This window comes from Rhinatrema bivittatum, unplaced genomic scaffold (assembly GCF_901001135.1).
Source record: "Rhinatrema bivittatum unplaced genomic scaffold, aRhiBiv1.1, whole genome shotgun sequence".
NCBI classification, from domain to species: domain Eukaryota; kingdom Metazoa; phylum Chordata; class Amphibia; order Gymnophiona; family Rhinatrematidae; genus Rhinatrema; species Rhinatrema bivittatum.
In genome coordinates this window covers 57,827-82,516 of record NW_021821331.1, presented here as the reverse complement: position 1 = coordinate 82,516, position 24,690 = coordinate 57,827, and the positions used below count along the sequence as shown (strand labels likewise).

General features: G+C 45.5%; 1 protein-coding gene across 1 annotated transcript in view; it reads left to right on the top strand.

Moving 5' to 3' along the window:
* Positions 1-1,326: 1,326 nt before the first annotated feature.
* LOC115082599 (vascular endothelial growth factor receptor kdr-like) overlaps positions 1,327-24,690 on the top strand; it is a gene marked incomplete at its 5' end in the record, with an annotated part of 78,539 nt that continues 55,175 nt past the window's right edge. Inside the window, 6 exons of the mRNA XM_029586813.1 lie at positions 1,327-1,473; positions 6,684-6,812; positions 13,097-13,203; positions 17,903-18,038; positions 20,151-20,255; positions 20,991-21,104. Coding sequence (XP_029442673.1) covers positions 1,327-1,473; positions 6,684-6,812; positions 13,097-13,203; positions 17,903-18,038; positions 20,151-20,255; positions 20,991-21,104 — 738 coding nt within the window. The remainder of the gene's footprint in view (positions 1,474-6,683; positions 6,813-13,096; positions 13,204-17,902; positions 18,039-20,150; positions 20,256-20,990; positions 21,105-24,690) is intronic.

Here is a 24,690-nt window from a genome sequence, read left to right as displayed (position 1 = left end):
TCTTGAATACTTAATGTGTCTCAGTGGCTTAAGGGCTAGAAGACTAGCTTGAATTGAAGCATTTTGATAACATGTTGAGTGCTTCCAGGAATTTGTGCTGCATCTTCCTCACAATATCTTCAGAGATGTCAGGCACTCTGAATGGATGCTAATTAACCACATGAATACATCCAGGGTGCCTGTCTCCCTTTGAGTTGTTGTGAGCCAGGATGAACCTTGGATGTGCAGTGTAAAGGGCATGTCTTGAATGGACTCTCTATCCAAAGATCAGGGAGGCCTGGTGGGGTTGGAATAGGGAAGGGAACAGTTCACAAACTTGAGGATTTTCGGCTCTGGCAAGGACCAGAAGCTGCATATTCTTCAGATTTAATCTGCATCTCTATCTGAGCAAGTAGGCTGGGGGCCTTGAATTTATTAATCGATCTGCAGATTCATTCCAAAGAACCCAAGCTATTCGTCGTGCAACTCAAATTGCCACAGTTGCCCTGTTCAGTTATGTCAGTGCGGTATTTTCAGACATTTTCCTAAATTCAAATTGATCTGAGGATGTCCACACTTTAAAGAAAAGGATCGGAGACGGAGATGAACCGGCTTGAAGCTGAGTGATTATCTGAGCGCAGTCAGGACAGATATTCACCGAATCTCAACTTGAACAGGGCCAGAGGAGGCTTTTGCCCATCGGGATATCAATCAACCCATACCTCGGGGCACAACTACCCAGGCAGGTTTTCAGGATATCTACAATGAATATGCATGAGAGAGATCTACATGCGCTGCCTTCATTGGAAATCTGTCTCATGCATATTCATTGTGGACATCCTGAAAACCTGACCGGGTAGGTGTGCCCTGAAGACTAGAATATCAGACAACACAAACTAATAGGATGTGATCCCACTAATCACCAGGTCATATTTTCAGATTATTAAAACGAATAAGTGAATAAGGAAGAGAAAAGCAGAATGCCACAGCTTTTGAGTCCTCTCCTTGTGGTGAACGTGATCTTGTCCACCTTCACCGTTATTTTGAACCAGCTGTGTAGTTAGTTCGTTGCTTCCTTTCTATTTAGCACATGAACTTGAAGGCATCAAAACAGACAGGAAATGATGCATCAGATTACACAGGAAGTTCAGAAGGGCCATGAAAAAGATGGCGGCCTTCATGAGTTCACTGAAAAGATTTGCATTAGGTGCTATGCCCAGACAGGGTCCCTTGTCCAGAGCTCCAAGCTGAGTTGCTTGTAGCATCTCAGATTTATTTTAGCCAGTGAAATGCTTCCATGTCTCCAGAGAAAGGAACAAACGTGCCTTTTGTTTCCTGTGCCCACAGAGAAGAGAGCTCCGTACGTGGTGCAGCAGCTTGAAGAGCAGGAGGTGAACAGCAGCAGCACCCTCCACCTGGAATGCGTAGTGAACGGAATGCCTGTTCCCACCATCACCTGGCTGAAAAACGGATATGAAATGAAGCCTGCCTCGGGTGAGTTCCAGGATACGCTGCAACTCTAGGAGTGAATTATCCAGTGTTGTACATGGGCAGTAGCAAGACCTGACTCCGTGCCAATACCTTGAGGGCGTTAGTAATTGGGCCATAATAATCTTGAACCCCCAATAAAGAGATGCCCGCAATATTTAATATCTCTGCTGAGAAAGTTCTGCCTAGGAAAACCATGGTCCATATAATCAACATTGTCCATATAATTAGCATAAACTAGTATGGCATTAATTTTGTTGCAGAAATGAGGGTTTCAGAAGGGTTATTGAGTAGTGGATGTTCTGTATTCGTTGACATTAGAAAATCCCACAAGGACTTTTCTGTTTTGAACACAAGAAAAGCAATATGCTGACTTGCAGCACAGCCAAGATGCATGCGTTTCTTTCCATGCTGTGAGACGCCATATGTACACTATAGATACTGCATTTAAATTTGTGAATTTATTTCATGTATAGTAGGATCATCATTATCAAAGGATTTTGTGTCCTACTGAAGAATATGTGATTTAGCCATAATATTAAATGAGAAAAAAATCAGGTTGATTCAGAATTGGGGTACAGCATTGTGTCGTTCTGGAAGAAAACATGGACTGCTGTTGAGGGCATAGAAGTTGGTACAGTTCCTAGCCCTGTCTCTAACTCTGAGAGTGACTCTGGGCAAGCCATATCCTTGAGTGCATGAGTCTACCCTGCTGTAACTTAGGAATAAAAAAACATGATGTCATACACTGTGTAAATATTGAAATGGGCATAAAACCTGTACCTGAGAGGCGGTTGGATGTTTTGATTTCTTCCTTAGATGTGTACGGTGCTTTGAGTAATCAAATGGTAATTATGGTTGATGTTTCTATGGGAGGAGGTTACGGAACCTAGCAGCAATCACGGTTTGCACCATGCTGACTGATCAGAAGTGACAGCTGTGTAGTCATTGCTGACAGAACAGTATGTCAGGGCTGCCATGAAACAAAGAGGAGGGTGTGTGATTTTGCCTGATGAGACAATATCCAAATAATCTAATGGTAATTTATTTTTAATTGCTTTCTTATGCTTTCCCATTTGGATCTTTTCGAGGTACCGTGATACAAGGCCTTCATTTTTTTTCTGCATCCCCTTTGCATTGCACTTGTGTTTTCATGGACTCTAGTAAGGTAGAATTGCTTCTAAGGGCTGCTTCCCATGCATCTCTGTGACCAGCCACTAGATATCTTCCAGTGAATCTCTGGGACCAGCCGTTAGGTAACTCCCTAAGAAGAGTACTAGACTCAGTCGTGGTTGACCCATAAAATAGTATTCTTCTGCATTCAGGCAGGCCAATCCACACCGGTGGGTTATGCACTCCTACCAGCAGATGGAGACAACTGATTTGCTGATGTCACTGACATACAACCCTGCCCCAACATCAGCCTGCCAGTATTCTCTGCCTCCAGCGGGTGGTGGACGTGCATCTCCCCTTGTGAGAATAGCTTGTTTTCAGTAAAAAGAAACAAAAACAAAGGAAGAAGAAAAGGAGAAAAAAACCACAAATCTCCTGAGGTGATCATAGTCTGGTGCTCCGCCTCAGTTGAGCATTTGAACCAAGGCCTTTTTTTTTTTTTTTTTGCTGGGTTTCAGCTCAATAAAAAGTGGGGAGAGACAGGAGAAGGGGGCACACACAGTGAAGGCTTCTGCTCTTTCCCCCTGTACTAGCAGGCCCGAAAAAGCTTCCTGCTGACAAAGGCTGGGTTAAAGTAAAAAGAGTACTTCTGTTTTCCTCAGGCCGTTTCCCCGCCCACCCGCAGCAGTACACTTCTCACCCTGCTGGTCGGGGCCCATGGAGGTGAGGTGTGTGTGGTGGCGCTGCGGCATTTGGCCGGTCGACGGGGGAGGGGGGGGGACAAGTGTCTGATTTCCTGCGCTGCTGGACCTGTTGGGGAAAGAGCTACATGCTGAGAAGATGGCTGCCGAAACTCGTGGTAGACCACGGCTTTGTGTTTCCCGGGCAATCGTGCACACCCTAGGAGAAGTTTCGCAGTAGCATGCAGGTATGTGCACTAGGCCACTTGCACAAGTGCTAGCCCACTTCTGCGTGAACGAACATGCAGTTGAGCGGTTAGCCCGCAGCCTTGAATTGTGCACCGGAGAGCCGGGCAGCAGTTGTATTTCCCTACCAAGGCATGAGATACCCATTTTGAGGCGTAATGGCAGCAGGGTTCTAGCAGATTAAGGGGGCTTCCTGTTTGTGCACTTTGCCATATAAGGGCAAGCCAGCCGTGGCGATCGCTAGGGCTGTGATGGAAGCAAGGCGTTGGAACAGCGCTGCCTAGAGGCACAGGAGAATTGGCTGTTACAGGGTCATGATGATAGTTGCGGCATTCCTCCACAAAAAAGGTATTCTGGTTCATTCATACCAGAACAGATGGTTAGTGCGAGCCAAAAGTGCGGAAGAGAGTCAAGGGGCATCTCACAGATTGATTCACCTTTTCTAGGAGCTGGGCTGGATAGTGAATCTAGCCATTGTAGTTTGCAGCTGACACAGATCCTGGACTCATGACTCATGAGGCAAGGTCTTCTTACCAGAGCTACGTATTCGAGAGAGTACAGATGTAGGTTCAATCCTTGAGATTGAACATTCGTCCAGTGGTGTGGAGATTTGTAAGTCTTAGGGGCCATAACGGTGATGTTGGATGTGGTACCCTGGGCGAGAGCTCATAGATGTCCGTTTCAGCTGGCTCTTCTGTCACGGTGGAACCCACAGTTACAGGAGTTCGCAGTGAGGTTCTTCTTGCCGGAGGAGATGAACGTGAAGTTGTGATGATGGCTGCGAAAGGAGCATCTCATGAGGGGGGTACCCTTGGTCCCAGAATGTTTGGTGCTCATGATGGACGTGAGCCTCCAGGATTGGGGGGACTCCTTGTCAGGAGTTAGTAGCACGGTCTGTAGCCCACCAAGGACAGGCAGTGGACCTTTATTTGTTGGACATTTATTCAGTTTGCTTAGCGGGCTTGCAATTTGCTGAGTGGCTGGTGGGACGAGTGATATTTGTGGGGTCAGACAGTGCCACAACAGTTGCCTACATCAACCGTCAGGGCAGAACCAAAGATCACCAGGTGTCGGTGGAGATGCGCTCATGGAATGGGCAGACTAATGTCTTCAGACAGTATCAGCTTCTCACATTGCCGGTATGGACAATGGGAAAGCCAATTTTCTCTGTGGATATGCCTTAGATCCAAGAGAGTGGGAGCTGAGGTCTTTCAGCTCATAGTCTCTCAATGGGGTCAACCATATATGGCCTGTTGGCGATTTGCTTCAAAGCGAAGATGCAACAGTTCTGCAATCACAGAAAGGGCCTGTGGATGTTGGGACTTGACACTCTTGTTCAACAATGGTGTGGGGCAAAATGCTGTATGTGTTCCCTCTCTGGTCAGTGTTCGGCAGAGTGCTGTGAGTCATCTCGGTCTTGTGCTTCTGGTGGCCCCGGATTGGCCAAGGAAATCATGGTGCCTAGATCTCCACTGATCGCGGGTCATCAGTTCCTGAGGCTGGCAATCAAACCAGATTGTCTATGCATGAGAATCTGGGTCAATTCGGTCTTACAGTTGGATCTTACGAGAGCTCAACTGCAGAGGATTAGCTGTTCTCCAATAGTAGTGAACACATTGCTCCGACCAAGAATGTTTTCTACATTTCTGACTTATATAGGTTTGGAGAGTGTTTGAATATTGGTGTGGCGTGAGCGAAGGTCACCCTCTCAAAGTGGAGATTCCATTGATTTGGAATTCCTACAGGAAGGATTGGTTGAGGTTGACACTAAACACCTTGATGGTTTAGATGGCAGACCAAGCATGTTATGGAGGCCATATTATTGGTAGACCTTGGGCCTTCCTTACGTCTCCCAGTACCATCCTGGGACCTTAATTTGGTATTCAGGTTTTTGCAGGGTCCATCTTGCGGTCTTTGCGTGTTATTTTCTTGTGGCTATTTACCATCGCGACAGTTGTCCTGGTTGCTTTATGTTTGGAGAGGTGTATTCTGACCTACAAGCTCTCTTGTGCCATGTGCCTTTCTTTGTTTTTTGCAGAAAATGGTTGGAGTGCCATTTGAATGTCTAATTCCCTGCAGCGCTGGGCAGGATCAGAGTTGAGCAGGAATACTGGGTGCTAGGTGCCTTGGGTGTGAAGTGACATCTGTTTCGGTATCTAGATGTTACCATTCCTTATGGAAGACTGATCGCCTGTCCATCATCCATGAGATAAAGGGACAAGGAGAGCAAGAAATGAAGGTAACAGTGATCTGTTGAGTTAAAGACACTATCACAATAGCCTAGGTGGATGCAGGAGTGCCATGGGTGAAAGTCCTATTGGTGTCTCTTTCCAAGGTCTGCTGGGCAGCATCGTAGTCCTTCTTATCTGCTTTAGGCAAGCATTACCGCTTGACTCTTAAAGCTCAAGAGGACACTTTCCTCATGAGGGCGGTGTTGACGAGGATGCAGGCAGCTGCCACCTGTTTAGGGAGTAGCTTTGGTACATCCTACCAGTGTGGATTGGCCTGCCTGAGTGCAGAGAAAGGTGAAATTACATCTTACCGGATATTTTCCTTTCCTCTAAGAAAGGCAAGCCAATCCACAAGCCTGCTCTGGGCTGCCTACTGATGGTCTTTTCAGTTTGTCCTGGTTGCAGGGACGATGCAGAGTGTTCATTGACCGAATCACTTGGAACCCTGATAAGTGGAAAACCAGCCTGTTTTGTTCACTTATAGTTAGTAGTTGTACTGAATCTGGTACCACCAAGTTAGGTGGAAGCTGATGGTTCGTTGGCTGTTAAGAATCATGGTTCAAGTCTAATTGGTGGACTACTTTTAGATTTTCTAGAGGTACTGGCAGGGTGATGTCGGGGCAGAGCTATATGTCCGTCACATCAGTGAGTCTGATCTACGTTTACTGGTAGGAGTGCATAACCCACCAGTGTGGATTGGTCTGCTTTCCTTAGAGGAAAAGAAATTATCAGGTAAGAAGTAATTTCACCTTTTGAGCTCAGTAAGACCCGCCCCCCCCCCCCCCCCCCAAGCTTTTTATTCTCCATCACAGATTATAAACTACGGAGATATCTGGTTAATTTTAAGGTCTGAATAATAATAGAATGGAGTTGTAAAACTGTATAGATTTTTGCCCAGGATTTTCTGTGCTATACTCACATGCTGAACCTGACATTCCTACTGTAGGGATTTCTCTGCTGGTCAATAACAGCCTAATCATTGAACGAGTGAAAAAGGACGATGAAGGCTTGTATGAATGCAAGGCCACCAATGAGATGGGGGAGGTGAGAACAGCAGCATTCATTACAATACAGGGTAAGCCGTTTTTTTTCCCAGATTGTACATGTGAACAGATTGTACATGTAAACACTGAAGCAAAGAATGTATTTAGTCTTTCTGTTATGGCCATGTCTTCCCTATGGGCTCCTTTAACTCCTTCGCAGGCTTCCTGCTGCAGATATATATTTTTTAATTTTATTATGAGTTTTTGCCTCTGTGGTCCGCTTTTTTCGATTTCTCTTTTTGTTTGACTTATTACTGTTTTATATCTAACTTGCCAATGCGTATACTTTTTCCTATTTTCTTCAGCTGAATCCTTTTTTAGTTTTTGGAAGAAGTTCTTTTGGCTAAAATAATCTCTTTCACCTCATTTTTCAACAATGTCAGCAGTCATTTGGCCTTTCTTCTTTTTTTAATGCATGGAATACATCTGATCTGGGCTTCTAAGATGGTATTCTTAAAATATGTCCATGTTTGATATAAACTCTTAATATTTGTAGCTGCACCTTTTGTCTTTCTATTTTCTTCACTTTATCAAAGTTTCCCTTTTGAAAGTTAAATGCTGGAGCAATAGATTTACTTAATATCCTCCCTCCAGTCATTAATCAAATTTGATTACATTTATGATCACTGTTGGCAAGCAGCCCCTCTACCATTATCCTGTGTTCTAGTAAGAAATAGGCCTAAAATGAATTAGGTTTCATTGGTTCCTGGATCAGCTGCTTCATGAAGCAGTCATTTATTTAATCTAGAAACATTACCTCCCTAGCTTGTCCTGATGTGACATTTACCTAGTCAATATTCAGGTAATTGAAATCTCCCATTATTGCTGTGCTGCCAAATGTGTTAGCTTCCCTAATGTTTGTTAGCATTCCATCATAAGTACATAAGATTTGCCATACTTGATCAGACCAAAGGTCCATCAAGCATAGTATCCTAACAGTGGCCAATCCAGGACACAAGTAACTGGCAGCATCCCAAGGGGTAGATAAGATTCTATGTTACTTATCCCAGAGATAAGAAGAGGATTTCTGCAACTCCACCTTAATAAAAACCTTTTTTAAATGCAGCTACACTGATAGCTTTCACCACATCCTCTGGCAACGACTTTCAGAGCTTAATTATTAATTTATTTGTTTGTTTGTTTATTTATTTGGCACTCTTTTATACCGATGTTCCGGTAACAAAGTTACCAATCACTTCGGTTCACATTGCAACAATAAAGATGACATGAGAATGCCTAACATAGAACCAGGATGATCAAACTTGGATACAAAACTGGGTTTAACAAAGTATAATGACATTGAATTATAAACTGGGTTAACAATGTATAATTACATTGAATAAAAAATATTTTTTCTTATTACTTTAAATGTATAACATAAGTCATTGCCATACTGGGCCAGACCAAGGGTCCATCAAGCCCAGCATCCTGTTTCCAACAGTGGCCAATCCAGGCTACAAGTACCTGGCAAGTACCCAAACACAAAGTAGATCCCATGCTACTGATGCAATTAATAGCAGAGGCCATTCCCTAAGTCAACTTGATTAATAGCAGTTAATGGACATCTCTAAGAACTTATCCAAACCTTTTTTAAACCCAGCTACACTAAGTGGCGGATTTTAAAAGGGTTACGCGTGTATATTACGTGCGTAACCGCAAAAACCCGCTCCTGCGCACACCGAGCCTATTTTGCATAGGCCTGGCGATGCGTGCAAGCCCCGGGATGCGCGTATGTCCCAGGGCTTGAAAAAAGGGGCGGGGAATGGGTGTGGAGGTCCGGGGCGGGACTGAGGCCTCTGGCACAGCGGCCGTGCCGGGGGATCGCGTGCTGGCACTCGGCCGGTGCGCACAACCTACGCCTGCCCAAAGGCAGGCGCAACTTATTTAACAAAGGTCATGGGGGGGGGTTTAGATAGGGCTAGGGGGCGGGTTAGGTAGGGGAAGGGAGCGGAAGGTGGGGGGGGGGGGCGGAAGGAAAGTTTCCTCCGAGGCCGCTCCGTAAATCTGTGCGCGCTAGGTTGCACGCACAAATCTATGCCTGCGCGTACCTCTTAAAATCCGGCCCTAAGTGCACTAACTACATCCTCTGGCAGCAAATTCCAGAGTTGTCTACGATTAGTTTTAAATGTGCTACTTGCAAACTTCATGGAATGTATCCTAGTCCTTCTATTATCCGAAAGAGTAAATAACCGATTCACATTTACCATTTAAGACCTCTCATGATTTTAAAGGATTCTATCATATCCCCCTCAGTCACCTAGTAACTTTGTCATGTGTCCCCTAGTTTTTGTATTCTTTGAAAGCGTATACAACCGATTAATGTTTACTCATTCTACTCCACTCATTATTTTATAAACCTCTATCATATCTCCCCTCAGCCGCCTCTTCTCTAGGCTGAAGAGTCCTAACCTCTTTAGCCTTTCCCCATAGGGGAATCGTTCCATCCCCTTTATCATTTTGGTTGCCCTTCTCTGTACCTTTTCTAATTCTGCTATATCAGTTTTTGAGATGTGACCATAGCTGCACACAGTACTCAAGATGAGGTCGCACCATGGAACAATACAGAGGCATTATGATATTCTATGTTTTATTCTCCATTCCTTTCCTAATAATTCCTAGCCTTACATTTGCTATCTTGGCTGCTGCACACTGAGCAAAAGATTTCAAGGTATTATCAACGATGATGCCTAGATCCTTTTCCTGAATGGTGACTCCTGATGTGGAACCTTGCATCTGTCTATTTATTTTGGTCAGGTGGATGGTAGTATATCCCCACCACTTTACTCTTCTCCATCACATATGGAATTTCCATCCATAAAGATTCTGCATTTAGTCTTCTGTGGGATCTTTATTCTGTTGGACTATATGCCATCCCTAACAGTGCTAACTCCTCTTAGTATCTTTCAAAAATACCTCCCTCTGAATCATATGCTGGTGAATGACTTGTCGGCTTTTTTTCCTCTTCTAGTTTGAAAGCTGCTCTCTCTCTTTTTTAAAGGTCAGCGCCAGCAACCATAATTGGTTATGGTGTAGCCTGTCCTTTTGGACTAGGCTCTCTTTTCTCCAAATGTTGCACAGTTCCTAGCAAAGCTGAATCCCTCTTCCCTGCACCATCGTCTCATCCTTGCATTGAGACTCCGGAGCCCTGCCTGCCTGCCTGCCTCTGGGGGATCTGCATGTGGAACAGGGGAGCATTTCAGAGAATGCTACCCTTGCAGCAATAATTTTACAGAATTTATTTATTAAAATTTATAAACTGCTAATTTCAAATCTGTTGCACTAAACAGTATGCAGTTAACACATAAATCATCAATTTTCACAAACTAATGTATATAACAATATCTTAAAATATTACAAACTATCATTCTAATAGGGTGGTTCTTAACGGTCACGACCCTTTACCTAAATGTCTCCATAAACAGATGGGCCTTCAATTGCTTCCGAAAAAGTTTTAAATCTTGTATTAATCTTAGATTAGACAGTAAAGTATCCCTTAACTGCAGGAATATCACTGAATATGCTCATGCCCGCGTCTCCACGTAATGTACCTCCTTAGGGGATGGAATTACAAAACGGATAAGCAGATTCAGAGTGCAACGAACGTTTTGGTTCATATTTTCTTATAACAGTAGACAAATATGGCAGACCCTCATTTCTTAAAACTTTAAAGGTTAATACCAATATTTTGAATTGTATTTGTTGCTCTACTGGCAACTAATATAATCTCTCTAAAACGGGGTAACATGATCACTCAACTTACCTCGCAATATTTATTTATTTGTTTGGGCGTTTTATATACCGTCGTTCCAAGAGATGATCACAACGGTTTACAAAATCCTCATACATATATTCAAGGTCAATGGTCATATACTGAGTGTTCAGCATTCACTTTCTAGTTTGATTCCGCATTGTATACAAATATCAAACAGGCCACTGCATTTTGCAGTAATTGAACTGCTTTTAACCGATATTTTGACAAGCAAATCAAAAGTGTATTATAGTAGTCTACATTTATCAATAAAAATGCTTGTATGACCATCCTAAAATCAATGATTGGTAATATAAAACTAAGATGGTGTGAAAGCCGCAATTTATAAAACCTACTCTTATGACCTTATTTAAATGAGCAACATAAGATAAGGTAGACTCCATCAAGAATCCTAAATTGCTAACTGTATTCGTAGAAGGAATTAGTGTGCCATTAAATACTATTCCTGGACCAGGAACAATTTGTGAACTTCTGGTAATCACCATGCCTTCTGCCTTCTTAAAATTTAAAACAGCTGACTAGTTGACATCCAAGCCTGTATCTTTTCTAAACATGAAATAACTTTTTGGATCATAGTACTTGTTTCTTGTTCCACCTGAAAAAACAACAACAGCGTATATTTTGTAAAAATGTACTAACTGATACAAAACTTTACTCAAACGAGCTAAATATATATTAAAGAGTTTAGCAGAGAGAATACTTTTATGCACACCTGTTTGAGTCTTTCACCAAAGCTATTGTATGAATTCTCAACTTGAAACCATCTTCCAGTTAAAAATGAACTGCAATAATACTGAAGTGGGGAGCACTCATTGAGTAAGCACATGAGCAGCAGCACAACAGCAGAATGTGTATGTATGTGTCTTTGTATCTGTGACAGAAAGAGAGAGAGAAAGTATGTGTGTCTTTATGAGAGAAAGAGAGAGAGAGAAAGATTGTTGACCTTTTCTTTTGGGCAGGGACATCTCTCTCTTGCCCCCTCCTCCTCTTCTGTTCGTGAGAGGAATGGTGGCTCTCTGCCTCTGTGAATTCTGGTTTTGTGGATCTTGCCATGTGGAAGGTTGGCCACTCCCGCCATAGGCTAAAAGACACCAAGATGACCAAAGAATTTTCTTTTCTTATTCCTCTCTCTGGTTAGGGAAAGTGGATAAAAGCTTCCACAAGAAAAAAGTACACAGAGTGAATAAATACAAAAATCACTAAAGATGAGTGGGAACCACTGAGAGAGTCTGGAAATTACTCTCTTTACTTTCTAAGGCCTGGATTTTCTAAGGTTGCAGACCTTAGAGAATCCGGCGGTAACAGGGGGTGGGGGGGGGTGAAGCGGGGGGGTGGGCCTGTGAAAGCCGGCAGTGCTATCGCTGCCGGCTTTCGAACCCAATAGTGCCATCGTAAAAGGTGGGGCTATTGGGCATGCTACTGGCAGCAAAAAGGGTTCTTACCTTTTCGCTGCCAATGAAGTTTCCGCTGCGTCCACCCCGACAATGCCCCAATCTAGCCATCGCACCCGAAAAGGGACTTTTCGCGTGCGATACGCTACGAAAATGATCTTTTAAGATTCCATAGCCAAGGCTTTGGGCCTTTACTCTGAAAAAATTAAGAGAATTGAAAGGAAAGATACTAGAGGTCGCTTGCTTTTTATGCAAGCAGGAATAAACCAGTACAGCATTGGTGGGTGGTACATTTTTGTATTCCTGCACTGCCCTGACCTAACACTAGGCCACACTCCTTCATAGGGATCCCGAAGGGGCCCTACACAGGGGAATCATTAAGACCAGGAAGAACTATGCGCAGTCATCTCCTCCTTCCTTTGTTCTTACTTCCTCCTCCTGTGTCTGTCCCAAGCTGCTACCACCCTCTACTTGTAGATGATTCCAAGCATCGTCCACCCTGTTTCAGTAGGAAAGTATTTCTCTGCTTCCTCCAACTTGTCCACCTCCCAAACATCCTATTTGTCTGTACCTCCCTTTCTCTTCCTTACACTTTGTGCGCCTTCAAACTGTGACTAAGGAAACTTGAAAACTGTGTTCTGGACAATTTTATAATTGCTTTCAAAATAAAAAAAAAAAATAATAGGATTTAAAAAACCGTCTGAGCAGGAAATGAATCAGGACTACATTCTGAGGGAAGAGCGTGAAGGTCCTCCTTAAAGCTGAAATCTGGTTTATAAGAGGTTTTGCCAAATTTTTTTTTTTTTTTTTTTTTTTAAATGTGTGTCTTTGGGAAAACAAATCCATAATTAAATCTCACCCACTGAATGCGATGAAGACCCAGTGCTCCATTTCATTAGTAAGGCATTCCTAGCAAAGCAGATGGGTAAATTCGGACCCCTGTAGCCTCAGTCAACCCTTGACACGCTGTGTTCTTTGACTGCAGCCAGCACAACCTAAGCACACCGGGGAAACTGGGTAACATTGTGGGTTTTTGTCCATAGCTCTCACGTGCTGTAAAGCAGATGGTAAATTTGTTGATGGTGCTTTCTTTTTTTTTTTAAAGTTTTCAGCAGAGTATTTGAGAGATCTGTTTTCTTCTGTGCTTGATCCACAGGCTCGGAGGAAAAAGCAAATATTGAAGTCATTATTCTGGCCTGCACTGGAGTAGCTGCTACACTTTTCTGGCTTTTCCTCACCTTGTTCATCCGAAAACTGAAAAGGGTGAGTTATTCAGCACTGAGAAAGAACTGATGGTGGGGGCTGGTTGCACTGAGTTAAACCTCCAAGCATTCCAGCACGACACCTCTGACCGCCGCGTGACCGCCGCCGAGTTACTGAATCACCCTCTGCCCAGAGCAGCCAGGATGGGCAATGCAGTGCGTAAAAAGGGCTTGAATTTTCCCCAGATGTGAGCAAGCAGTGCCAGCCATCCAGGCTCGGACCCTGGCCGCTCTCCTGCTGCTCAGGAGGTTCAAACGTAGGCTAATTCGGTGCCTTCCTTTCTGAAAGAACAAGCTGGGATGGTGGTTAGGCCGCCTTTTTGTGCGGGACCTGAGGAAGCGGAGCATAGCCGACGGGGTACATCGGTTTGGGGGGGGGGGGTGAAGGGCAGGTGGGGGGATGGGTATGGAAGATCACAGGGGTGAGGAGGAGGAGGAGGAAGAGTGTTTGGGATAGTGGGGGGAGGGAAGGGTGGGGGAGAGAGAGTTCACAACTGGGCCCGGGTCCTGGCCCCTCCCCATTGCATGGTACACCTGGCCTTGGCCCTCTCTTCCCACCCACCCCCAGGCTGCACAGTCCCACTTCCTTTTCATCTACAAATTAAGCCCCTGCTTGTAACTATAGGCGGCATCAGGAGTTTTCCAGCTTTGCCAGAAATAATGATGGATGGGGGGGGGGGGGGGAAGTGAGGGCGTCTTTAAGTGAATATTATCTCTGTCTCCTGTTCTTCTGCTAAATGCACCCCTCTCTCTCGGTTGATGTCCGGGGAACTGAAACCGGGCCTCCCGAGTGGCAGAGCGTGGCTTTCCCTTCAATCTTGTTAGGGGTTTTTTGAGAATGGGGATGGCGCTCCCGTCAGCTTCTCTTTGCAAGGCCTCGCACTGCCTTCTGACCGTGATATCCGCGAACAACATTTTCCTGGGTTTCCTTAAGCTTCCCATTCATAGAAAGTCTGATTGATGTTCCTGGCCTGTCTTGACACTCTGTCGAAAATATTATACCGCTGTGGTCTGGCTCCCGTCCAACGCTTGGTCATAACGGTATAATTAATTACTACAAATGCTATTGTTAATGTGGTGAAAATGGCAGACCACTAGTTAAAAGCATCAGCTGCCTGCGTCCAGGCTGCCCGAGGCACTAGACTGAGTGTCTCCGTTTTCTGCCTCGGACTGTCACAACACCTGCAGGGCAGATGAGAGTTATTGCTCTGGAGGAGGCCACGGGAGGCGCACATTACACCCACAGTCTGACTCGACTTGCACACAACGCTTGTAGAGTTTTTTTCACCTTGACTTCAGAGCCTGGTGTTAAGTTTGAAGTCCGAGCCCGCTGGGTCTCTGCAGCGTGCGTGAAGGTCCCGCTAACGTTCGGGAATGGACAGCGGGGGCTTCACGTTCGCCTGACTCTTCGTTGGCCAGGACCGGAAGTGGCAGATCTTCCCAGAGAGTGACTGTGTCACTTAAGGTGGAAGAGATTTATGCTCCGGGGGGGGTCCTCACCTCACGGCCCCGGCAGGTTGCCCAGGTTGTGCCAAACAGCGCATTCAGTCAACGGTCTGCTTGCCACCCCAGACGACCCGAATTCTTTCTGAATGACTCCGTGGAACGGTCCCAAGTACAACACGCTTTCTCCTCCTCTTCCCACTGTAAGCGGGGCTGGTAGGAGGTAATGTTGAGTGATTCTGCTGGCTTGGTGTTTGGCTTTGGGGTGGGGGCACTCTGTAGAGGTGGAAGGGAGGGGATCCCAGGGCTGTGGGGGGAGGTTTCCCATGAAGGTTAGGTGGAAGGGGTAGGTGGGATGGTCGGGATTGGTGGGGAGCGGTTTGTTTGAGGATCACCAGCTGGGAGGAGTGATTTCCAGTTTAGCTAAGAGGTTGGGTTATTATTATAGTTATCTTTTTTTTTTTAGACTTGCTGTCTCAGTTAGGCACCCAAAAACCTCAGCTTACTATGTCTTGCCAGCTAGACGGAGACTGATTTTCAGCCAAATGCCTAGCTGGGTAAGGCCAGCTCAAAATCAGCCTGACTTAGAGAACCAGATTTTGGCCGACTAAGTCGGGAGCTGAGCGTTTTTATTTTGTGTTGTGTTTTTTTTTTTAAATTGACCCCCAATGTGAGTGATACAGAGTGCTGCCCCCTGAAAAGCACCAGCCCCCATTGAGAAATCACAGCTGGTGGCAGCTACCTCCACGTTTCCATCCGCGCAGCCTCCCATGGGCCTGCTCTCACCTTTCAGCAGACGGTGCCGTGCCACTGCCATGCCAGAAGAGTCCTCTGCCTATGTAAACCGCCCAGGCCTGGTCATAAAGCACGGAACATGCGCCGGGTCTCCTACTTCTGCGTGCGGGGGACCCCCGCTGGCGGGACTGCTCCTTGCCAGCTGTCGACGGAGAAGCCAATATAAAGAGAACAGGCCTGGGAGAATTTTCTGTTGCGTTGATAAAATTCCTAGGTTTTCTTATAATTACGTTGCATTTTGTTTCTCGTTCAGATCTAGGCCAGAACAGCTCAGCTTCACTTATTTGGCCTATCCCTCTCTGAAACCGTTCAGCTCACCATAGGCCTGATTTAATACAATTTACTGAGGCTTTTCTCTCATTCTGCGTCTAGGAGTAAAATGCTTAGTAAATCAGGACCCGCGTGTCCTGCAACTATAAACCGTAGGCGATCCCAAGAGTCTCGGTCCTAAACACGGCAGAAATCAAAGGCTGACCGAGTTTCCCTCAGGTTGACAAACTCAAAAGGAGATTTCCAAGAGGCTTAGTTGAAGACAAGTGAAACACAGCAGAGCCTTAAAAACACCCTGTGCTCCTAGCTGCCTTAAAGCATGTTCTGTTTCATAACGGAGCAGATAAAAGAGCTGGCACACATTATGGATGCTTTGGTGGGCTGTCATGTGATATAAAGAATATCCCACATATGGCCAAAAATTTGTATTTCACATTTTCTTTTGACATGATGAAGGACGTGTCGGCTCTGAAAAGCTAGTCAAGAAATGTATTGTTAGACCAAATAAAAAGCTAGCGCCGTATTTTGTTCCTTGACCTTTACTTCCACACCATTTAACTGGTGCCGTTTAGCGAAGGGGACAGGGAGAATATTTTCGTGCCTTCACGTTTTCTTCCTCTTGGTGTCGTGGAGCTGACAGCAGTTGACCTTTTCGGCCCCCTACGGGTGCCTGCCTTCATTACCGCAGCGAGCGGAGGAAAAGCAGACGACGGGTCAGCAGGGCTCACCGCCGTGATGCTCCGCCAACGAGAGAGCTAGCTTCGTTCATCGCCCACCGGGGGCCCGAGCTGGTTTCAGGCCTTCTCTCCCAAAGCAGACTTTGAGCAGGCGCTCACCAAAGATGGGGATGACCCGCCTCCCGCTGCAGCTGCAGCTTGGCCCGTGGCCTGTCCCGAAAGGCTCTTCCGACCCAGACCGGGGCAGGGGATGGTTGGGGAGCGGCACACGCCTTTGGGGCAGCAGCCCGGACCCCGAGGGGGGCGGATGTTCCAAGCATCCAAAGAAACCGTGACAAAAGGAAGAAACACCAAAGGCGCCCCTGGGCCACTCCTTAGCGCCCCCTTGCTGTAGAAAATAGAAGTCCCCATTGGTTCTCTTCCCCTCTCTCGGGCCGACGCCCTACTAAGAAGCGCGTTAAAGCGGGCACTCGCGTTCGGCGCCTGTTCTCCCTAACGCGCGCAGCCACGCCTCCTGGGCGCCCGCTGCGATACTTTAATGGGCCGCTGCATGGAAAGGGCGCGCTACTGAAGAATTAGGCGTCCCTAGCGCTCAAATACATCGGGGACCAGGAGACATGGCTGGGCGCCCACGATTACAGCAGGAGCTCAGTGCGAGCGTCCGTTTTATCCCGCTTCAGGTCGATTTCGCCCGATGCACACGCACAATGTCAAGGGGCAAAATCGGCCTGGAGCGTGCATATTCCGCATTCAGAATTTTTTTTTTTTTACATCAAACCTTTATTTGAGCTTCGCAGCGATACTAAGTAGGAAGAACCAGTATGTTTTAATTTGTAATGAGCCCCTGACTCGCGGATCGACTTAACGCCAGCTCCGGGGCCGGAGTTAAATTTGCCGCGTTAAAAAAGTGCGGGTTGGGCGCCCGGCGATTTTCTGCATCGGGGGGGGGGGTGATGGCTAGTAGCCTCATCCGTGTGGAATTTACATGTGATGAGCGCCATCGGCTACGCGTTTGGGCGCGCGTTTTGGACGCGCTAATCTCCTTAAGGCATCGGGTGCTAGTCTAGCGCGTCCAACCCGCGTGTAAACCTTGAGCGCTAGGCCGGGCGCACTCTATTACCCTGGTCTCTCTCTGGTAAGGGCTCTACTCCCAGTCACTAAGGATTTTAATAGAAAGCCTGAGAGATGGGGATTAGATACAGACCTCTGAGGACCCATTTCCCCCAAAACATCATCACTGCTGGATGCAGGCCAGACCATTCACGTATCTTATTTTCTTAATTACTCCCACTTTTCTCTAGTTACATTGACATTCATGCATACCCAAAGAGATCTTAGACTTCTGACTCCGTAAGATTAGAACCCGGGGTCATCCTAACACCTCTTAGTTGGAATAAAATGAAGAAACAGCCCAACCCCCCTCGCACAGAGTCCCCCCGGGGTATTTGGGGATTTATCATGAAGGCCAATGAGATCACGGGGCCCACTCTTCACTCGGCTGCTCTGTCCTTCCAGCCCAGCGCTATGGATATTAAGACTAGCTACCTGTCGATCATCATGGACCCAGAGGAAATGCCCCTGGACGAGCAGTGCGAGCGGCTCCCCTACGACGGCAGTAAGTGGGAGTTCCCCCGAGACAGGCTTCGACTGGGTAAGTGGCCCCTGTGCGAGACATCCTGCCAGCAGCGGGGTGAATGCATGTAATGTCAGGTGCTGTGAAGGTGTTCCCGCAGTGCCCTTGCATGCAACAGGTTTATTTTACGCCATCGGCGGGCGGCGTCACCCCTGACGAGATAATCATTAGCTGTCAGTACCGGGGATGTGCCAGCACTGGCCCCCCCCCCCCCCCAGCTGATGATGCGCAGGGAGAGATTGAGGTCTCCCGTTGCCACGGCTGTTTGCGTGGCTCCGTGCCTATGTCCTCGGTTTGCAGATGGGCATACAGGCTTCGGACTTCTCTGCTTTCCTGGTGTACGGGTATGTGTGTTTTCTGTGTGTACGGTTTTCTTTCTGGATGCATGTGTGCTGTGTCCCTGTGCACAGTTGTGGGTTGTTCTCGGTGGTGTTTCTCCGTGCCACGTATATGTGTATCTTTCTCACTATCAGACCGATGCAATTCAGCGTGATACTAAATAGGGGGGAACCACAGAAAGCAGCATCCCTCAAGGTCTGGCCCAGTGGGAACCCCTGCCGGCAGTGAGTGAAGCAGTGAATGCATTGATGTTACGTGTCAGGCACTTGATATTCATTTATTCAGTCCTTCACTTCCTGCCAATTGGCCCATTCACTGTCACATGTCAGTGAAAGGCCCAATCCCCTTTCAGAAGGCTGTCCTGAAAGAGGATTGGTCCTTCCACTGACAAGTATCAGTAATAAGGACCAATCGGGACCAGCCCTGCTGGGGGTGGGGAGGGAGCTCTGGCCAGGCTGTTGTGGACGCACAGCCACTTCTCCTGGGCCACCCGACGCGGCGCGCTAGGGACGCACAAATTGCCCATTGCGCGTCCCTTTTAGCGCGGCAGCTCATTTGCCTATTGCATCGAGCGCCCAGGACAGGTGGACGCCTGTTTTTTACGCGCTGATATTGCGTCGGCCTGAATGTTGTTGCCCGGGGTGTCATTGGGAGGAGAATCCTCAGTTGCCATTTAACCCGGGTAAGATGACCGAGCTGAAGATCAGCCGTGCCCCTCTCGTCGAAAAGCCCACGCGGTCTTGCTTATTGCAGGCACCGGGTTAAAGAGAGGCCCTTTCCTGTGGACGTGCCGAGGCCGGCAGAGTAAAACAGCGAGTGCTTTATTTTAACGGGAGCTTGAATGCGGTTTTAGCCCCTCCCAACTGCTTTTGGCGTCAGCGCCTGGTGGCTGCTAATTGTTAAAGGGAAAAGCGCACGCGGACTTCTGCCCCTGCTCCCTCCTTGTAAAATGGCACCTGACTGTTTGAAAATACAATCTACCCGTGCCTTTTTTTCTGATCCTGGCCCCCCCCCCCCCCCCCCAGAAAGGCCTCCCCTCCGTCCGGCTATGGGATTACCTGGGTACATGGCTTTGAGAATTGCCCCGCACACGTCTCTCTGACTATCCAGTTCGAGTTTAATTTTTCTGTGTGCGTGGGGCCATGTCTGTGCGTGCATATTCAGCCCGGGGCAGAATTTGAGTGGGATATATCCAGCTACCCACGGAGCACCCCCCTGCAACCTCCTTTTGTTGGTGTCTGAGTGTTTATACGTACAGTGTCCGTCTGGCTCTGAGCTTGCTTGTATGTCCACATATGTCCCTGTGCAGTTCTGAATGTAGGGTGCCCCACTGGTGCCTAAAGATTTGTCCATGCCCTTTGTGACTGTGGGAAAACCGGCTAGGACATCTGTTACCTTTGCATGATATTTGCCGCTACCCCTCAGTATTCTGAGATTTATTTTACCTGCTCTGAGCATAAGGATTAAACTTGCCATGAACCGCTCTTACTTATTTGCTTCTAATCAGGCCACAGGGAAGAGAGGCTTTGGAAATGAATTGCAACCATGTCTTATTATGCCACGGTTTTTATCACCAAATACTGCCGTGCAACTAAAAACGCCAGCTCCATTTATTAAAGACTTTGGAGGGGAATACACCCATAGCAAGGCATTGCATGCATCGTGACAGGGCAGAGCGGGTATCCCAGGCTAGGACCCTGCCTAGTTCTCCGGCTTTTGCATGCCTGACAGGTCACGTTCCTTCTCTTATCTGCCAGACCTCTCTGACTCACTCTTGACTTTTGCCCCTAGGTAAGACCCTGGGCCATGGTGCTTTCGGGAAGGTCGTGGAAGCATCTGCTTTTGGCATTGATAAATGTTCAACTTGTAAAACGGTTGCAGTCAAGATGCTTAAAGGTACATTTCTGCTTGGGAATTTCGGTAGCGCTCTGACAAGACCCAGTTCTGTCTCTTCAGTAGCTCTGAGCTGAATGTTAATGTTTGCTAAAAAGGTGAGAGTTCCCCTTCTGGGAGAGATTGGGTAGCAGACTGGAATTGTGCAGGGAAAGAGAAATGGTGCGCGAACTTCATCTTCCCAGGAAGAGATGCAAGGACCATTACCCTAGTACCTCCAAGGTCACTGTTGCATGAGTATTTGGGTTGAAACAAGACACACGTTTTTTTGTTTTTTTTTTATCTGCTTTCTTATCACTGCCCTTGCTCACAGCTTTTTTTTTTTTGGTAAAATGATTTTCTTCCTGACCCCCAAGAAGTTGATGGAAATAAATCCTTGGATGAGCTTCTATCAGCTGGAATCTTAATAAACCTTTTAATGGCATTAACCTCATCCACGTGGGTCTTATAACATTAATGCATGCATTGCATAGCCTATTATGGGCTAATGCTTGCCTACAAAGGGAACAGCTTTAAATAAAATCTCACTCTAGATTCAAAGGGGCGTGGGATCTGTCAATTTATCTTGCTTGGTTACAGAAGAGAAAGGAATAGGTAGAGTACTTGGGAGTGACTGGGGTGCTTCCCCTGCACTCCCTCTAGCAAAGTCTCCAAACCAAACAGCATTTTCTTTGTGTTAGAAGGAAAACCCGATGTGCTGCTGTGTAACAGCTGCTTTGTCATGTTTATCTTAAGCAGAGTGCTCCACCACCAATGAGTGCAAGGCATTAATGTCGGAACTGAAAATCCTCATCCACATCGGCCACCATCTGAACGTGGTGAACCTGCTGGGAGCCTGCACCAAGCCAGGAGGTGAGAAGACTCACGTGAGAGAGAGGCCGTGCCAGAAAGGCAGAAAGTGGGGGCTCCTTGCCTCTTAAGGACACCTCCAATTCTTTCATTTTGCTTCTACTCTAGGGGGCTTGCCAAATTCATGGCAAGCCCCTAGGGTAAGGACAATCTCCATTGCCGTCCTGGCTGTGAATTATATTATCCGTAGTCCCTACTTTACCTCCTATCTGAAGGGTTACTTAAGACATTGCTCCATCACACAAGGGATTACCCAGTGAAGGTTAACACCTCAGGCCTGGTCCACTACAACATCTCCTCGACCACATCCCATTAGAAGCCAGCTACCAGGGAAACCTTGCATGTCAGAACTTTTCTATCTGTTGGGAGCGTATTTATAAATCCTTCCCATTTTCCAAAGAAACAACGAGTTTCCCTGTCCAATCCCTTGCTGGTAAATGTATCCATTTCTAGGTAAATTAGCATTAGCTCATGCCATTGTGTGACTGTAGGTGATTACAGTGCAATCCGATTATGAATGATACATTTTTTTGCATTACCATGCAAAACCCACTTAGCAGAGTGAAAATACTGATAGTCTCAACAACGATTCACTCGTAATAAAATATGAGGCCTATTATTATTGAATGAGATGGAGACAAACGATTGAAAAATATATATAAGCGGGGATTTATCTCATAACTAGTTCCCAAACTTAGAGCTCGTAGGTGACTATCTGCTTCATCATCGAAACCCCACTCGTATAAAACATGTTTCCTCCCACTTTGAAAAATATTAAACGCTCAGTGCTTACTCACAGCAAGCACTGAGCATTTACTGCTGTCGACATTGTGGAGATGCAATCCTCTAAAAAAACAAAAAAAACAAAACGTAGATAAGTCAATAAGTGGTTTTATTTGCAGCTTAATCTTTAATCTTTATTAAAATTTGTGAATCACTTAGTGTAAATCTAAACGATGTACAAAAGAACAAGCATAAAAGTGGAGACACAAAACAATGACACATAAAACATAAATCTCTGTAGAAATCTTACGTGTTACTCTGCTCTTAAACATTTGAATTGACAGGCAAGATTAATAATAGGTCTGCTTTAACAAAAGTGTCTTTAACAAAGCTTTAAATTTTTTTAAACTGACTGACAGGCGAAATGCCTCAGGCAAAGAGCTCCAGAAAATAAGGGCTGCAACTGAAAAGGAAGAATCCCTTGTTGTATTTTGTCGCATGTTGAAGTGGTGGAATATCCAAGAGATCTCTCTGGGAAGAGCTCAGCTGACCAGAAGGGCAATACACATGTAGCAGTGCATTGCACCAAGGAGAGGTCAAGGAAGAAATCAATCTGAAAACTGTAGTGCCAATCTTATACTGTATCCATTGGATAATTGGTAACCAGTGAAGGTCAATTAAAACTGGTGTAATATGGTCCTTGCACTTGTGACCAGATGTTAAGCGAGCCACTGGCATTCAAGAGTAACTGCAACGATTTTAGCAGCTTTGCAGGGAGACCTAAGTAGATGGAATTGCAACAATCAACAAGTTGTGAAGTCTGCACAAATGTCCGGAAGTCAGACTTGTCCAGCAGATGTTTTAGGCCACATAGTACTCGTAGCTTGTAGAAATCTGATTTAGTAACTACTTTGATGAAATGTTAGAGGAGTCAAGAAGTATACCTAGATTTTTTATATTGGGGCTCAAAGGAAAGCTCATATTCTCTAATGTAATGGTTGAATGTTAATTTTTACTAATTCAGAGACCTCAATCTAAAATTCGAGTTTTGGAAATATTTAGCACCAGTTTATTGTAAAAGAGCCATTTTTGGATGGTTGACAAACAAATGTGTACAAGCTCAACTGTTACCGACCAAGATGGATGGACACAAATAAAGAACTGGATATCATCAGCATAGTTTATATCCATAGCAAACTCTGGCAAGAATTTTACATAGTGGAACTAGGTAAAGATTGAAAAGCATTGTTGATCAAGCTGAGCCTTGAGGAAATCCCTGTAATGATATCAGACCAGATTGAACAATGATTGTGGAACTCAACGTGCTGAGTACGTTGAGAAAGAAAAGAGCTTAACCAGTGCAAAACAGAAACAGCTATAGCGCATTCTCTCAAACAGTACAGTAAGATGGAATGGTCAACTGTGTGAAAGGCTGCAGAGATGTCTAGTGAAACTAAAAGATAGCTGTTGCCTGCATCGAGGTCTCTTCGCAAAGTATCTAGCAAAGATATATTAACAATTCAATACTGTGAGGTTTTCTAAACCCGTGCTGGTAGGGGTCAAGAACCTGTTTATCTTCTTTGAAATCTGTAAGTTGTGTCAAGACCATGGTTTCAATCAGTTTTGCCAAAAACATCAATGAGGAAATTGGTCGGTAACTGTTAGGATCAGACCGATCACTGCCACATTTTTTAAAAGAGGTCTTACAGCAGCTTTCAATACAGCTGAATGTTTACCTTGAGATAAAGTCAGATTGACCAAGTCACACAGAACTGATGCAAGGATGTCCTTAGCTGTTTTAAGAATTGGTAGATTACAAGGATTCATTGAGCAGTAAGAAGAATTTAATTTTGAAATGTTTTGAGTAATCTCAGTAATGGAGATATTGTCAAACTCATATGTGGAAGTTTGATCGATGTTCTTATTTAAATTCCAGGCAGGAACTTCTGCAAAACCGGAAATGATCTTTGAAACCTTAGATTTAAAATGATACACGAAGGCCTCACAATCAATATTGATTGCTGCAGGGGTAGATTTCGTAGTTAAACAGTTCTTTGGGGTTGTAGCCAATATCTCTAATGCATTTAGAGAAATATTCTCACTTGGTCTTATTTATCAAGGATTGAAAATATTTCAATTACTTGTAGTGAGCTCATGAGTCATCATTTTGTAGTTTAAGCCACTTATGCTCACTTCTACAAAGTAACTGTCTGTGTAACTTAACTGCAGGAGACAACCATGCAAGAAATTTTAACTGGGACTTACATCTCATCCAAAGAGGAGCGATTTTATCAATCATGTTAGATAATATAGATTATAAACTGGAAACCCCAGAATCAATATAATCTGGATTAAAGGAGCTGACTTCTGCTCCTATCAGATCTAAAAATTGCTGGTTATCAAAATGGCCCCTGCAAAGAACAGGGTCACATGAAGAACTATCAAATATATGAGCTGCTTTGGAAAGTGGGCCGTGAAAACCAATAAGGGAATGGCCGGACCATGGGACTGACAAAATTGTGACTGAGCTCCTACATCTGTTGATATAGGCTTGATTAAGAAATACAAGGTCCAGGATATCACCACGCTCATGAGTCAGTTCTTGGATAAGTTGTTCCCATCCTAGAGTAGACAGGATATCAAGAAACAGAGAACAGTGTGCTGGGATAGGATCAAGTCAATATCTAAGTTGAAATCTCCAAGGATAATCATAGAAACATAGAAATGACGGCAGAAGAAGACCAAATGGCCCATCCAGTCTGCCCAACAAGCTTCCACACCTATTTTTCTCATACTTATCTGTTACTCTGACTGCTGAGGTCAAGGCCCTTATTGGTAACTTTTTGGTTTTAATTTTCTTCCACCC